At 43.6% G+C, this 17,241-nt stretch overlaps 2 protein-coding genes across 4 annotated transcripts in view; one reads left to right on the top strand and one right to left on the bottom strand.

The window, feature by feature from the left end:
- The window catches only part of FBXL2 (F-box and leucine rich repeat protein 2), an 86,714-nt gene extending 86,202 nt beyond the window's left edge, over nt 1-512 (top strand). The window contains exon 16 of the mRNA XM_032647952.1: nt 44-512. The gene's annotated coding sequence lies outside the window, so the exon portion shown is untranslated. The remainder of the gene's footprint in view (nt 1-43) is intronic.
- UBP1 (upstream binding protein 1) overlaps nt 1-17,241 on the bottom strand; it is a 70,379-nt gene that overhangs the window by 5,176 nt on the left and 47,962 nt on the right. For 2 of the 3 annotated variants that reach the window (XM_032647947.1, XM_032647946.1), the window contains exons 6-14: nt 16,019-16,125; nt 13,560-13,712; nt 13,347-13,457; nt 12,797-12,904; nt 7,085-7,188; nt 4,742-4,796; nt 4,408-4,501; nt 1,388-1,478; nt 522-631 (exon numbers count right to left, since the gene is read on the bottom strand). In XM_032647947.1, the coding sequence (XP_032503838.1) occupies nt 522-631; nt 1,388-1,478; nt 4,408-4,501; nt 4,742-4,796; nt 7,085-7,188; nt 12,797-12,904; nt 13,347-13,457; nt 13,560-13,712; nt 16,019-16,125 (933 nt within the window). The remainder of the gene's footprint in view (nt 1-521; nt 632-1,387; nt 1,479-4,407; nt 4,502-4,741; nt 4,797-7,084; nt 7,189-12,796; nt 12,905-13,346; nt 13,458-13,559; nt 13,713-16,018; nt 16,126-17,241) is intronic. The other variant, XM_032647948.1, reaches the window with a different exon arrangement.

Here is a 17,241-nt window from a genome sequence, read left to right as displayed (position 1 = left end):
AAAGAATAAAAAGCTACCTCTCCCCTCTTCCTTTCCCCTAAAGAATTAAAAACTGTAGAAGACGGCACACGAGAAGCTAAGGATGTGGACCACGAGGCCTCCTGCTTCTCTACAGAAAGCCCAGCTGTTTTTGGAACACGTGACGATGTCTGCAAAGCGTCAGGCACATCTGCAGTGAGCCTGAGTCTCGCAGGTCCTGCTCTACTACTGACTCAAGCCAAACACGGATCAGGAATATCAGTGCTTTTACTTTGCTTCTCCAAACAAGGGTTTTTTCATGTGTGTGAGTACAGAAACCTTTGCTTAGAATTTGGAACTACAATTAAGGTAAGACTACAGAGAGGCTCTAAAGCAGGGGTGCCATCCTCTGCCCTACACTTGTTCTTTTAAAATTAAATTTTATCGTAACAACAGCCGAGAAAGGCCACTGCCTCTCACCGCTGCCAGGACAACCCGGTGGTCCCCACCAACTCAGAAGGACAGTGGCAGGAAGCCGAGTGTCCCGGCCCGCCCATACCCACCGTAGGGCGTGGCGGCGCTGCCGTCGCCCCCGCCACCCGCTGCCTGCTGCTGCCCCTGCGGCGCCGGCTGCTCGCGGCAGACGTAGAGGGTCAGGCGGGGCCGCACCGACCTGCAACCAGAAGACAGCGCTTGTGAGCCGGCAGGAGGGCCGCACGCGCAAGCGACAGCTACAAGAATCTAGGGTCTACTTCCTTAGGAGAACTTTACAACGTTACTTCATTATACGAAATAATTTACTAGGAAGAATATAAAAACACACACCTCACACCAACTATCACAGGTTATCACAGGTGGTCTAATCTGATGATCCAGACTCTAAACCATTGAGATGGTCGGTCAGATGCTGGTAAATTTAAGTTTCAAGATTATGTCAGCAATGTAACATCAGTAAAATTCAGTTTAATGGAATTCTCACACCACAAGTCTAGAAATACCAACGATAGTAAATGGATCTTAAAAGCCAGCACAGTTTACAGTTCTATCATTTTAATTCACAATTAGAAGTTTACATTTTTAATAACTGTTTAGTAGTGTCACATGACCTTGAAAACCATAGATTCTGTATAGCTCACCTAAATGAGAAGTTTGTTTTCTTGGCAACAAACCCAGTCGTCTTCCAGACCACAGTCCTGCCCATGTGCATTTCTAGTCTTACAGTCTACCTCTGCCCTCAGTGCCTGCATCATATCTGGGCCTGCCTGAAGGTGTACACAAAACAGTCTCCTCGTGAGCACGGCGGGCCAGCGGCCACAGCGCAAGGGCACACGCCGACGTGGCGTGGACACATCCTGCCCGCAGTCCCCACGCGAACAAGGGCACATTCTTATTTCAAGCAGAACAGTTCCTTTTAAACACGGTATTTTACCTTGACTTCAGTGAATTATAGAGCCGAATTCCATCGGCTGCACCACAAATTTGTACTAGATCTTCCTTTGTCAGTTTTAACAAGTCGGCACCTGGAGAAGAGCAAAAAGAATCTTCTCAAGGAAATGGGAGAAGACCCAGCAGTACGGGCTACTCTGCAGCATCTGTCTTCACAGTTTAACGTCCTTCGAAGCCATCGCCAGGTCTCCTGTGTATACACATACACATGAACAACACACACACACACATACCTGTCCCTCACAGCCAAAGAGAATGCTGGCTCTCCATGTTCTCTATCAAGAAGGAACTCAGAAGCCCAGAGGCTGGAAAATCAGAGCAATGAGCCAACAGCAAAGGGCCGACAGGAATGTCTCTTCCCAATACAGGATTTCAGTGCCTGCCTTATTCTGGCTGGGTGGAGCTCGTGAAGATGAACATGATTCTGACCCCAGACAGTTCACCTTGAGATGACCCAGACCAATCTTAATTTACAAAAGGAAGAAACGGAATTCAGAGTTTGGGGGACCTGCCCAAAGGCACACAAGTTGGCAGCAGAGCTAGGACTAGGTCTCTTATTTATTATTTATTTATTTATTTATGCGATACACGGGCCTCTCACTGTTGTGGCCTCTCCCGTTGCAGAGCACAGGCTCCGGATGCAAAGGCTCAGCGGCCATGGCTCACGGGCCCAGCCGCTCCGCGGCATGTGGGATCTTCCCGGACCGGGGCACGAACCCACATCCCCTGCATCGGCAGGCGGACTCTCCACCACTGCGCCACCAGGGAAGCCCAGGACTAGGTCTCTTTATACTGTAACATGCTACATACAGTGCAACATTCTGTAACAAACAGCTCCATCACAGCAGCCAGTTTTAATACAAAAGCATGACAGAGAATTGCATGTTATACTTAAGGTTTCCTCCAGAAGTATTTGGTGTGTAAGTGACATGGTATCTAGCATTTGCTTTAAAATAGGACAGAAAGGGAAGGTGGGGGGAGTGGGAGAGAACGACGCTGATCTAGGCTGGTCATCTCTGGAGCTGGGTGTGGTGACACAGGAGCTCATCAGACTTTCTATGTTTTACGTTTGAGTGTGTCTACAATCCTTTGTTTTACCTTTTATTGACGCTCAAGATGTAGTTTATTGGGAGAATTAAGATGCCCTCTGGGATTAAAGCATGCCCTCCATATGGTAAATATCCACTTACATATGTAACGAGATTAATGGAGTTATCTACTTTTGAGGGCTTGAATGTTAAGAGCCTAATCATCTTCTAGTTTGTAAAAGGACAAAGACCAGAGAAGCACATCTCCCATGAGGCACGAGCACTGTTGGAGCTGTTTATGGAGTCAGGTAAACAGAGACAGACGCTGTCATCTCTACCAGGGGACCTTCCATACACACCTCTGCCAACAGGGCTCCCAGGAGCGACCAGAGATGTGTGTGCCCATCCTTCACTCACACACAGAGCTGGACAGACACTGCACAGCCCTCTCCAAAACATGACTGCCTAACAGGCTAAGAGAAAGAAGCCTCCCTCTTCTTGCCTTTCTACTGTTGGGAAGCTCACAGGGGAAGGAGAAGGCAGGAGGCCAAGCCACCGTGATCACCACTCAGAACTATAACACGCATTGTCTGACAGAACAGGAACCTGGGCCCTCGTGGCAGAGCCTTCCGACTGTGCAGTGCTCTCCCTGTCTCCCCTGTGAGCATCCAAGACGCGCCCCACACCCTGCAACACGCTGAAATTTTTAAATGAGTTTTTCACAGATAAAAGGCTTACTTAATCATAAAAATGTGCATCCCAGCTAGCCAACGACTTTCACCCAGCACTTTAATTTTAAAGAGACAAAGCGCTACCTGGGGAATGACTAACCATGACACAAGCACAGCAATAAAGGGCTGATGTAATAGAAAACCACGTTCTTTGTGAAACCAGGCTTTCCTCTAGGCCAGCTGTGTGCACACATGTTCTCTCCTCTTAAAAGGCTCGAGCTGCATTTGGATGGTCCCCCAACACCATGGGCTAAGGAGAGCCAGCTGCCACTTCACCGTGGCCCAGGAGGAGTTTGGCCAGGACATGTTACTAAGTGTTCTGTCAGGAAAGGGTCCCAGGGCCAAATATGTTTAGGAAATGCTGCCCCTGCCCCAGCTGGCGTTATCTATTACTGTCCCTCCAAACAGGCTTCCTATAGCACCAGCTGAAGCAGCACCACCCGGTCCTTTCTGAAATTACATCTAAATACTCCCTTAGCTTACTAGGCAAGAAAAAAACTTAAGTCTATAAAAACCATATATGAGTACATTCATACCCTCTAATGCTACATAGCAATAAAGAGGAACAAACTATTGATACAACATCTTGGATGGAAGTAAGGGCCTTATGCGGAGAGAAAAAAAGGTAACATACTGTATGATTCCATTTATGTAACATTTTCGAAATGACAAAATCATGGAGACAGAAAATACATTAGTGGTTGCTAGGTATTAGGGATCGTGGGGGAGGTGTAATTCGGGAGATCCCTGTGGTGATGGCAAGATTCTGCATCCTAACTTCGGTGGTGGTGGGCATACAATCTATACATGTGATAAAATGACACAGAACTATATACACACATAGCACCAATGTCAATTTACTGGTTTTGATACTGTACTATAAGTATGTGAGAAACTGAGTGAAGGGTATACTGGAACATATCTGTGTTATTTTTGCAACTTACTGCAAAGCAAAAATTATTTCAAATAAAAAGTTAATAAAATCAAAAAAATTGCATATAACTATATACACGTATACAAAAATGAGGGCATGTAAACCTGGTGAAACAGCATCGAGTTCCTGTTCTGATACTGCACCATAGGTCTGCAAGACACTACCACTCGGGACACTGGGCAGCTCTCTGTACAGGTTTGGGCAACTTCTTACGAATCTACATACAGTTACTTCCCCAAAATTTAATTACAGCTAATAAAAGTACAAAAACAAACAACGTGTGCATGTGTACACACAAACACAAACATACCTAAAAAATTGGAGAACAGTCTTGTGTAGGAAGAGAATCTGTTTTTGAGCAGCCATTGTTGTGTTTCCTGGATCGTGGCTGAAGGCTGAAGTTGCTATTAACAAAGAAAATGAACACAAACAGAGGAAACTATTAAGGCTTACAAAAAATAATCCAAGTCACTGGCATGTTATAAAGAACATTTAAACAAAACACAGAAATCCTCCAGGTTTAAAGTTTTAAAACACCCACGAAGAGCACAGGTGTGATTATTCAGTGACCCAAACAATGACTCAAACCCCTGTCAGAGGCTTCAAAATGCAGGACCCTGAAAGCATGATAGTAAGACACTTACTTCACTAGAGGTCTGCGAAACTCCATCTCCTTGATGATTTGGGGAAGAAGAATTGCTGGGGAGAAGGAAGAAAAGAATGATTATTATGATATATATATTTTAATCAAGACATTAAAGGCTATTAAACTAGGTGAATTTAAAATAATACTGTGGGACAGAGCAATGTAACTATGGAAAAAGAGTGCACAACTGGTCAAGGAGTCAATATGTTGATAAGATTAAGATACAGAAGGGAATTCCCTGGCGTTCCAGTGGTTAGGACTTGGCGCTTTCATTGACATGGCCCATGTTCAACCCCTGGTTGTGGAACTGAGATCCCTCACAAGCTGCGCAGTGCGACCAAAAAAACCCAAACAAACAAACAAAAAAAGACACGGAGGATGGTTTAATTTGTGCCTTCTCCTCCTACATCTGTTCTAGTAAAAAAGTCACATTTCATGACACAGAAGGGCTCCAATGATTTCCAGGGGTGCCAGGAAAATGACAGATATTCATTTTAGTTAGGAAAAAAGTAAGAGAATCAAATAAGATAATCAGTTGAAAATAACTGCAAAAGAATCTACTTTAATTATGAGCTACAAGAAATGATATAATAATCCTAAGCCAAAATAAAAATAATATCCCTTTAATGAATATATTTATCCATGATTAAACAGGGTGAAATTCAAGAGAACAAAAGAAACAAACTTGTGCCACTAACCCTGTGTTTCCAGGGGAAAATGAGAACAGCTGCTCAGGGAGTGCATCCACCTTTCTGGTCCCTTCTTAGCACCTATACCCCAGTTACTTAGGTTTACCATGTTGATTGTTTACTGTCCTCTGCCCACTGGAACTTGAGCTCCTTCAGACAGGGCTTTCTCTCACTCACATCACAGTACCCGGAACAGTGCTGGGCACCGTGGGCTCTCGGGAAATATCTGGTGAGCCTGTGTGTACACGAATTCACAGCTCCTCTCTGAAACTGTTGTCATTTTCTAGGATTATTCAGTCCCCTGCATGGTAACATGCTGGTCCCAGAGTCCAGGAGTGTCCCCCTACCCTGCAGCACAATAACCTACATGGAAACAAGCTGCCTCTTGGTCTATCTATCCATCGCCTCAGGGAAAAGGCATGTTCTCCTTTGTTTTCTCACCAGACCCTGCTACAGACTGAATGTCTGTGTCCCCTCAAAAACCACAGGTGGAAACCTTACCCCCAATGTGCTGGACAGTATTAGGAGGTGGAGCCTTTGGGAAGTAATGAGCATTAGAAGAAGCTGTGAGGACGGAGCCCCAGGAATGGGATCAGTGACTTTGTTCAGAGTCGTAAGAAAAGTCTGCCTCCTTCCCTCTGCTCTCCGCTGGGTGAGCACACAGGCCGGTAGCCTGTACCCGGAGAGAGTCCTCACCAGAACCCGTTCCGGCCAGCATCCAGCCCCTGGACACTCAGCCCCCAGGCTGGGAGAAATGAATTTCTGTTGTTTATAAGCCGCTCAGTCCCTGGTGTTTGTTATAGCAGCCCGAGCTGGCGTGACCAGAGTACAAAAATGAGAACCCTTTCCTTTTTTTTTTTCTTTCTTTTCCCCACACCCCGTGGCTTGCGGGATCTTAGTTCCCCGACCAGGGACTAAACTGGGCCACAGCAGTGAAAGGGCTGAGTCCTAACCACTGGACCACCAGGGAATTCCCTCCTTTATGGTCTTAACTTTCATAATTTTACTTCCCAGCAAGAAATGTCATAACAGCGGGGACCTTCTGATCTGACTACTCAGCAGGAGCTCCTGAGCAAAGCCCCAGGAAGGACAATCTCCCTGGGGCACTGCTGACCAGCAGCTAAGAGTCAAGGCCAGAAAATAGGATGAACAGAGCCCACCATTCCATTTCTAAAACCAGAGCAAGTCTTTAAAATGGAAAGTCCTTCCTTTAAGTTTTAAAGACTTAATTAAAAAAAAAAAATTAGTGTCTTTGGGAGGGAGAAGAAATAGGGTAGAAAATAATCTTTGTTCGACATGGTGAGCATTGAAGTGTACTTTATCGTAAACTCAATTGTAACATATCCAAGTCACAGTTTCACCTTAATAACTCACTGTCCTTTTCTCTATCCATGAAGCCCATTAATGCTGATTTTATCTCACAAAGACTATATCTTGAAAATGCAACCTTTTCTATAATTTCCACAGTTGTGAGTGTGTGAGGCACAAGGGGGCTAGGAGCAAAAAGGCGGGAAGGTGAAGAAAAGACAGTTTTGCCCTGCAGCAGGCTATTTGTAATTACCACATACCCCAGATACACACACAAAGAGGCTGCATAACTTGACAGGAAGGGACATAAAGGAGCACGGGCACTCGTCACGCACACCAGCTACCTGTCCGGGACGCTGCAAGCGCTCTGCTGCGGGGCCGTGAAGGTGGGCGCCGTGGAAGGGCTGCTATTCACATAGGCGGTGGGGGTGTCGGGCCATGGAGAGCACTGCGGACAGAAACAGAAATAAATTAACAGTTCGCTTCTAAAGTACATGGGAGTAATAGCCTTGTAATTCACTCTCTAGTCTGGCCAAATGCAAGATCGTGAAACACAAGACACCTAACATTCATCAAGCAACCTCACAGAAACGCATCAAACTGACTGGTGTGTGGCAGGGAAAATGTTACCTGCTGTGCGTGTCTAGACACTGATTACTCTCAGAGAGGACCTGAGGTGACGACAGCAGCAAACATTTCTACAGGTGTTTTAAATGTGTGTTTAAGTACAATGTGCTTTCAAGAACTTACACCTCCCTCTTCATCCATTCCCCAGTAGGTACCTATCGAGGTTTAAAGAACAGCAGAGGCAAGAAAGGATTCAGAAGCAACATTTGACATCGCGTGGTGACAAGGACAGTAGATCTGTCCCACCTAGTGCTCTTTTCGCCCTCTTCCCCAAGGAGCAGCCTAACCGGTACCCATGTACTTCCCCGATCTCTCTAAGGTTCATGATCATCCCCAAGTAAGATGAGACAGGCCCAACATCAAAATACATCAACTGTGGATGGTACTGCCTGTAGCCATCTACCTACCTACCTACGTTTATTGTTTATACTTTCTAGAAGGAGCAGGGTGGACTTAAATATTTTTCAGCACTTGGCACAATTCTGACCAAAAATAGAGCCAAGATACAAAGACACACTAACTATTCCAATTAGGAATACTGAAAAAGCTAAAGTCAAAACATGCTGAATAGGCCAGGGTGGCCTCAAGTGCTGAGGATGGAGGGAATTCATCTCACTCCACGGTGTTCTTTCTAAGACTTGAGAACGCCCTGGGTTTCAAAGGTCCCCTTTCATAAGCACTCTCCTCCCATTTCACATACAGACGGCATCCTGTCTCACCATGGCTGTGGGGTGTGAGGCTCTGCCAAAAGCCAAGTTAAAGACCGTTCAAAGAAATCAGGGTAGACACTAAGAAAGTACATGACTCTAAAATTCTTCTCTACATCAGGGGGTTTTCAATTCTTTGCTTTCAAAATAATTCAGGAGGACATCTTGTCAGCTGACAGACACTGAAATAATTTATTAGATCATACAAAGAGAGATCATTGGAATTTCTGGCAGGTATCTCAGAAGGAGTTCCAAGACCTGAATGACACTGCTGAAAGAAAAAAAATTTATCTAAACAAAGTTGCTCTTACCTATAAAAAATCTAGAATTTAAATATGTTCTACCCTGTCTCATCATTCAAAATGCATTTCCAATAACATTTCTATTTTTATACTTAAAAATTATTCATCAAAATTTGTATGATTTGTTGTTTTGATAAACTGGTAAAAATAAGTTTTAAATTCCTCAACTGACTTAAGTCTTACATGGTCACAGGAAATTTTAAAAATTAAATTTCAAATTATATTGTTTGTTGTAAGAGTAATTAAGGTGACCATTAAAAGATTTCCAGGCATGAAAGTATGTCCTATTTGGACAATATTATTTAAGGGGAGTGAAGGAGAAAACATGAGATGAAGAAGGAAGAGCAGAGTAAAATTTCAGACTTAACTGAAGTGATGGCTTCACCTTAAGTTGTAAATACAGGTATTCAAGTATGTCAGAAAATTGTTTCCTTTGCAGCTATTTAAAAAAATTTTTATTGCAGTACAGTTGCTTTACAATGTTTTGTTAGTTTCTACTGTACAGTAAAGTGAATCAGCTATATGTATACATATATCCCCCCCTTTTTTTGAAATCCTTTGGAACTATTTAAATTTATGGTGAAAACTTTCAGATGTCAACCTAAAAATGTGCAAGGGAGTATATTCTTTTTCAAAATTCTTTTGAGTGAAGTCAAGACCACTAGTGTGAAGGACTCTGAGCTCAGAAACCAAGTCTCCCCAATGGTTACAGGAGCTTCAAACAGCGTGTCTGACACCCATCAACAGCATGGGTACAGGGCTTCCCTGGTGGCGCAGTGGTTAAGAACCCGCCTGCCAATGCAGGGGACATGGGTTCGAGCCCTGGCCCGGGAAGATCCCACATGCCGTGGAGCAACTAAGCCTGTGTGCCACAACTACTGAGCCTGCGCTCTAGAGCCCACAAGCCACGGCTGCTGAGCCCACAACCCACAACTACTGAGGCCCGTGCACCACAACAAGAGAAGCCACCGCAATGAGAAGCCCACACCGCAACAAAGAGTAGCCCCCACTCGCCGCAACCAGAGAAAGCCCACGCGCCGCAACAAAGACCTGAAGCAACCAAAAATAAATAAATTAAAAAAAAAAAAGCAGGGGTACAAAGAAAATAAAACAGAAATCCCATAATCTCAACATTCTTTACAACTACCCATTAGGTGTCCCCTCAGAAATGGGGAAAATGACTGCAGACTTAATGTTTCAACTATTATCAACTTTCAAAAAACAAATCTAATTTGGCTGGAATGCATTGCTAAACCCTCTGTGCATGTTGTACCAACTTCACTGTAAGGGACATTTTACACAATGCCCATTCTTTTTAAACTAGGGTCTTTTGTTTTTCTTTCCAGTTTACAAAGTAGTACCTCCCCAGCTTATACAGTTTGAGGAACCCAAGATGCTGTGGGCCGCCTGGCAGGTCTCCTAACTTGCGGGTGTCACATGCTCACGGTCACCTCTACTACTTGGAAGATCTTCCCGCTACACCATTCTCCCCAGATACAAAATATTACAACACGGCATAACACGCACATCAAAACCGTATAGACCTTTCAATATCATCAAGTCTCCCCAGATCTGCTTTGGTAATTATTGCCAGCTGTTTGAGGAAATAAAGCCATCAAAAAGCTCCAAGTGAGGGCTTCCCTGGTGGCGCAGTGGTTGAGAGTCCGCCTGCCGATGCAGGGGACGCGGGTTCGTGCCCCGGTCTGGGAAGATCCCACGTGCCGCGGAGCGGCTGGGCCCGCGAGCCATGGCCGCTGGGCCTGCGCGTCCGGAGCCTGTCCTCCGCAACGGGAGAGGCCACAACAGTGAGAGGCCCGCGTAACGCATAAAAAAAAAAAAAAAAAAAAAAAAAAAAAGCTCCAAGTGAGCATGGCAGGTGATACAGCAAAGACACCAAATTTACTGAAACTCCATGAACATACCTATTTCACTTTTACACATCTAGATTCTTCTAGCAGTAGAAAAGCAGGGCTGTTTGACATCTAAAACTTGCCCAATAAATAGGAGACTCAATTCACAGAACACAGGAAAACTAGCATTCAATGAAAACTGGTCCTGTTAGGAGGCCTCTCCTTTTAGAAATGATGGATTCCAAGTTCTTCAATGGCCAGGCTGGATGAAACACCAAGACTCTCCCACCTGCTTTTTTCGTAAGTTTCTCTTACAGTCTTGACCCAGAAGAGTACAGGCATACCAAGGAATATTTTCAGTGTTTCTTCTACCTTGTCATTCTTCCCTGTCTTTAAAAGTAAGCAATGGTACTGATTCATCAAGGCTCCAGCGATATCTGGCCTGGACTTGTAGAGTCGCAGCTTTGGTACACTATGAACAAAGTCCCTCCCCAGGCAGATTAGAAAATGAGGACTCACTGCAGACTGTAGACACTGGCAACCCAGATTTGAGCCAATGAAATACAGCTCAGATGCAAAGACCAACAGAGACACTAAGGGTTTGGTTGTGCTGTGGCTCTTGGGAACCTACAGTGCTGCCTCTATTCAGTGCAGGACCATCTCACACATCGCCATGTAGCTTTGACAGGTAAGTCTGGATACCCTTTCAATTGAAAGCCAATTGTAACTATCAAAGAACTGTAAGAAATGCTGGCCTTCTTTTGTAGGTGCTTGAAGAAATATATAAAATGCTGCGGATTTTCTTTTTTAAGGGATTCATCTGTACCTTGCTTTTAATGAACAGGTTTCCAAGAAGACCTCTAACCACCCCTAGAAGTATCTTAACCAAACCAAATGCAGCCCTGGGAAGCAAGCAATGCACACCTGGAAGATGTGAAATCCCAGGCCAGTGAACTGCTGACGTTTTGCATACTTTAGACTTGCATCTTCGGATGAGCGCTAGGCTATAACAGATTTCTTTAATTTACAAATTATCAGAACCATTCCTTTTAATTAGTTTATAACAAAAGGGGAAAAATGATTTGAATTACCAGTGTCTCCCCAAAAAAGTTTACTAAGACCCATTTGTGTCTTCAGCTGGGAAATTAGGAGAATAAAAAGATAAAACTGGGGCTTCCCTGGTGGCGCAGTGGTTGAGAGTCCGCCTGCCGATGCGGGGGACACGGGTTTGTGCCCCGTTCCGGGAAGATCCCACATGCCGCGGACCGGCTGGGCCCGTGAGGCATGGCCGCTGAGCCTGCGCGTCCGGAGCCTGTGCTCCGCAACGGGAGAGGCCACAACAGTGAGAGGCCCGCGTACCGCCAAAAAAAAAAAAAAGATAAAACTGGAGGGGCGGGCGTTTTGGGGAAGGAGTATACAGTTGTTCCATACAACTTTTGATTTGAATCAAAAAAGCCCACTTAAAGAATATGCAACATGGTGTGCTCCCCTGCCCCTCAGAGAGGACATTTTCAGTTTTATTGCATATATTATTTAAATGCATATAGAAGTATTTAAAATATTTTCACTCAATGCTTTAATTTGGAAATAATGTTCCTGTGATAATGCCTGTGGCTTTCATAGTCTACAGATAATTACAGATACATATGTAAGAGTGAAAACTCCATTTCTGGCACCTTGATAGTACAAACACTGCAATGATGAAACAGTAACCATTAATATGTATGATAAGTTATTTTTAAGAATTATTTAATGTTCTCTGTTTACATTTACTGCTGGTATATAGCTGATCTAAGTTTATATAACAAGATAACCCTTTGTCAACTGTTTGATGAAGAACTGTGTTATAAAATAAAGATCTGCTCTACTTAATAAGCTGGCAAAGTTCATATTCAACCAAAACCCCCCTGGACTACAGTGGGGAACCAGGGCTGAGTGTAGCAAGGTGTCCTATGCTGGCCTGAAGCATAAGGTCACAATGCAGGTGCCAAGAGGAAACACTAATGCAGTCAAGGATTGTTTTTCTACCAGTGCTGCCAATCAGGCTTTTAAAAGCAGACACGTTTTTATGCTCCATGCAGGGAAATGGGACACAAAGTACTGCGTATGTTAACGTCAAGCTTGCTGGCACAATTTCTCCAAATATCTGTGACACTTTCTTATCAGTTACACACACGAGAAAGCAAAAACCTTTTTTAATTACACAAAAATAACTATTTTACTAAAGAACGTATTTTCAATTAATTTCAGTGCTCGTAAAGCAAGTGTATGTGCAAAGGAGAGAGAGGGAGGGAGGAAAGGAAGGAGACAGGGAGGGAACACATTTTTGAGTGTCATTTGTTTTCTCTCCAAAACCACCCAATATGGTCAACTTTGTTTGAAAGTGTTAGATTTAGGAAATTTTCCTCAGTGAGGAACAAACAGAAAGCAGGAAGTCTAAACAAAAGCAAATTACATCAAGACAAGGACATCAAAAACAAATTTGGCTTTACTTTTCAGTGGAAGTTGGTCCTATATCTAACACTGCACAAGGTTTCTTGCACAATGAAAAGAGAAGCAGAAGCCCTTACACTGCCTCGCTTTGCCAGAGAATCACCGTAGTCTGCTGGCAAAGTCCGCTTGCTGGACTTTTTCTGCTCATGTTCAACTGCATCTTCAATTATAGGCTCAAGCCTCATCTGGACAAACACCAAAGATTGGGATCAATGTCTTTTCATTATACAAAGAAAGATCTAATACCCTGTTTATGCCTCTGCCGTCCAATTAAACAAACGTATGACTAGCAGGATTCAAAGGTAAGGAAGATGCAAAACCCCAGCAGTGACAAACATCGGACATTCTGGGCCCCAACATAATTTCTATCAACTCCAAGGATTTTAAGGTCTGTTTCTGAGACCTGATTGGGATTTCAGCATCTTCGTCCACGATCCCACCCAGGAAACGAATCTATTAAAATCCCCCAATTTAAAGAGAATATTTTCCCCACAAATACCACCAGGAACATTATGTCAATCTACCACCCAATCTTCCCAGACCCTTTGCAGCCAAACTCATCCTCAGAGGTGGTGCCAGAGTGCACAGCTCGGCTTCTCCTCAGAACCGGAATGGTGCCCGCATTACCTCTGTGAGGACCGTGGTGTCATAGGACGGCTGGTACTTCTCCTTCTCATGAGCGGTTCTCTTCTCCATCTTCTCTCGATCAGTTTTTTGTTTCCTATCTGCACCTTTCGGCTTAAAAACAAAGTAGACTTTTTCATCTATCAGGCTTCAGACAAACACCTTTACCAGCAACACTGGGCCTCACTTCCTCAAAGCCTAGTTTCCATCTCTTACCTTAAAAACTTTGATTTGGCAGCTAGCTGAGTGTAGATGATCTGTGTATTCTCCATTTTCATTCTGCTTAAAGGTGTCAACCTGGATCCTAAAAGGCACTCCCTTTTCACCTCCGTGCTTCCGGGGAGTAAATTCTGTGCTGATGCAGTGTACCTAGAAAATGAGTCAGGCTGAAATGGATTCAAAGTCTTGTCCACTGATTACCCTTCTACTTTGCTCCCTTTCAGATGTTGGGCCACAGGTATAAATTCAAGATCTTTTAAAAGGAACTCCCACATATTACTCAGGTGTCTGTCGTGAATTTCTAACTGTTTTAAACATGTATGACTTTCCTTTCACAAGTCCAGCTGAGCCCTCCTGAACTTTGTGGGAATGGGCTCTGCCCCATTCCAGTGCCCTCCTTGAAGGCAGGACTTGCTCCAATGATGAGCGCATCAGTACAGTAGCTTCCTGTGTCTGTCCCCTACCCCCACCCCAGACTGGACCCACGGTCCTCAGCCTTGCGTGGGGCTCAATCCACAGCAACCATCACCTCGTTACTCAGAGCCCCTGCTGTTTGCCTTCTACTGCCATCACCCCAACTCCAGCCAGCTAGTCACCTCACTGCTGTTCCTACGGTCATCAACTCGTGATCCTTCGCCTGGGGAGCTTTCGCAGTCCACCAAGCCCACTCCTCACTCCACCTGCATCCATGTGAACTCTCCTGTCAACGCTTCACAGTTCACAGAGGATCCTGAGGGCAGTATTCATTTTCCCACCACTTCTGCCCACTCTTGCAACAACACCATGGTGACAGCTCCAGGGCATCGCACAGTGTCATTAACAAGACCTTGGTAATTTCTGACTGCTACACACCCCCTCTTCTAAGGACTCAAGGTTAAAACTGATTTCTGCACCAAGACTGTACACAACCTGAGAGGTAAGGCCAGCTCTTCCATTGCTCTCATTCACCACATAACCAGTCGCCCTGTCAGATGAACAATATGAGAAAATATTCAACTAATATGAACCATGGCCCTACTGATTATTAGCTGATGGGTGATACTACTTGGAAGACCACGAAAATGCAAAATACTAAATTCTCTATAGTTCACACAAATCATAGCCTACTTCGGCCAGTCAGCAATTAACTGATTTTCCTTTTCTATATAAAGATTACCTACTGAGTAGTTTTCATTTCACCATTTACAAATTTGAACATACTATTAGAATTACTGTTGATTTTATTTTACATATAATAATACCATATCTGTTTTTCAAAAACTAATCTCTTAGGACAGCAGCCCCCAACCTTTTTGGCCCCAGGGACCGGTTTCATGGAAGACAATTTTTCCATAGACTGGGGGTGGGGTGGGGATGGTTTTGGGATGATTCCAGCGCATTACATCTACTGTGCACTTTATTTCTATTGTTATTACATTGTAATATATAATGATATAATTATACAACTCAGCATAATGCAGAATGAGTGGGAGCCCTGAGCTTGTTCTCACTTGCCACTCACTGAGAGGGTTTTGATATGAGTCTGCAGGCAATTGATTTATTATGGTCTCTGTGCAGTCAAACCTCTCTGCTAACGATAATCTGTATTTGCAGCCGCTCCCCAGCGCTAGCATCACAGCCTCAGCTCCACCTCAGGTCGTCAGGCATTAGATTCTCATAAGGAGCACGCAACCTAGATCCCTCGCGTGCACAGTTCACAGTAGGTTTCGTGCTCCTATGAGAATCTGATGCCGCCACTGATCTGACAGGAGGCGGAGCTCAGGTGGTAACGTGGGTGACAGGGAGCGGCTGTAAATACAGATGAAACTTCACTCGCTAGCCTGTTGCTCACCTCCTGCTGTGCAGCCTGGTTCCTAACAGGCCATGGACACTAACAGTCCGTGGCCCAGGGACTGGGGACCCCTGTCTTAGGAGACACAAACTGAGTATTCATGGGTGAAATGAAATGCCTGGGCATTGCTTTACAGTATTCCACCAATAACCAAAAAGGGGAAACTACTAATAACTGTCGAAGCCAGGAGATGGGCACAAGAGGATTCATTATTATCCTCTCACTTTTGTGGCGGATTGAAAGTGTCAGTATTAAAATATTTTTAAATAAAGCTAGACAGAATCTTAAAACTACACTTTTTTCAATCATATCCTTTAAAACAGCAGGTTTTGTTCAAGAGAAATGCATCTTAAGAAGAATGGAAGTTTTGATTATTGTTACTACCAGTGGTAAAAGTGATATTTAAATAATGCTTTACATATTAAGATTGTCTTTACAGGTTAGTCTATAAATGATGAATTTAGTAGATTAACTTAACAGAGTGTGTTGTGTGTGTATAAAAAACATTACAAGATAGTTTACAAATAAGCATTTAAAGAAAATGATATCACGTATCAAGAATTCAAGCTCACCCACAGCCTCCTGAATGACGCTAGTATAACTCTAATAATGTAAGAATCCAAACCTGAATGAAAGCAGATGTGCGTTTTGCAGGATCCCACAGAAATTCAACTGCATTTAACTGGCTTGGATTTGTCTTTGTGTCAATTATTCCCACAGACATTGGAATATCTGTATTTTAAAAAGAAGTGACACAGAAACAAAACTATGAATGATTAAAAGGTTACAATCTACTATGATTCTGTTCTAATGAAATTATTATACCTCCCTGCTGAACTTTTCCCTTCAATGTTCTCCATGGTCAATCATTTCAACATAAAAACCCACCTAATGTGTATCATACTTTCTCCCACCATTTCTATTTCATTTTATTAAGAATATGATGGATGGTGCCAATCAAAAATGAAATAAATGGTTTAAAACTCATAAAATTCCTGGCTCAGTTTCGTTAAGCACCAAAAACAACTTCATTTTTAACTATAAAACAACTCAAATAGTATGGCGTTTCCTTAAAAAACTAAAAACAGAACTACCATACGAGCCAGCAATCCCACTACTGGGCATATATCCTGAGAAAACCATAATTCAAAAAAAGACATGTGCCACAATGTTCACTGCAGCTCTATTTACAATAGCCAGGACATGGAAGCAACCTAAGTGTCCATCAACAGATGAATGGATAAAGAAGATGTGGCACATACATACAATGGAATATTACTCAGCCATAAAAAGAAACAAAATTGAGTCATTTGTAGTGAGAGGGATGGACCTAGAGTCTGTCATACAGAGTGAAGTTAAGTCAGAAAGAGAAAAACAAATACTGTAGGCTAACACATATATATGGAATCTAAAAAAAAATGGTTCTGATGAGCCTAGGGGCAGGACAGGAATAAAGACACAGATGTAGAGAAAGGACTTGAGGACACAGGGAGGGGGAAGGGTAAGCTGGGACAAAGTGAGAGAGTGGCATGGACATGTATACACTACCAAATGTAAAATAGATAGCTAGTGGGCAGCAGCTGCATAGCACAGGGAGATCAGCTCGGTGCTTTGTGACCACCTAGAGGGGTGGGATAAGGAAGGTGGGAGGGAGATGCAAGAGGGAATGCATATGGAGATATACGTATGCATACAGCTGATTCACTCTGTTATACAACAGAAACTAACACAACACTGTAAAGCAATTATACTCCAATAAAGATGTTAAAATACATACATACATAAAACAACTCAAGTCACACAGGTGACTAAAACTCTCTACGCAATCACCCATGGTGTGGTGCTAGC

The sequence above is a fragment of the Phocoena sinus genome, chromosome 11 (genome assembly GCF_008692025.1).
Source record: "Phocoena sinus isolate mPhoSin1 chromosome 11, mPhoSin1.pri, whole genome shotgun sequence".
In the NCBI taxonomy this organism is placed as follows: domain Eukaryota; kingdom Metazoa; phylum Chordata; class Mammalia; order Artiodactyla; family Phocoenidae; genus Phocoena; species Phocoena sinus.
Note: the sequence above shows the minus strand (reverse complement) of the source record. Positions and strands in the feature narration are given on the sequence as shown.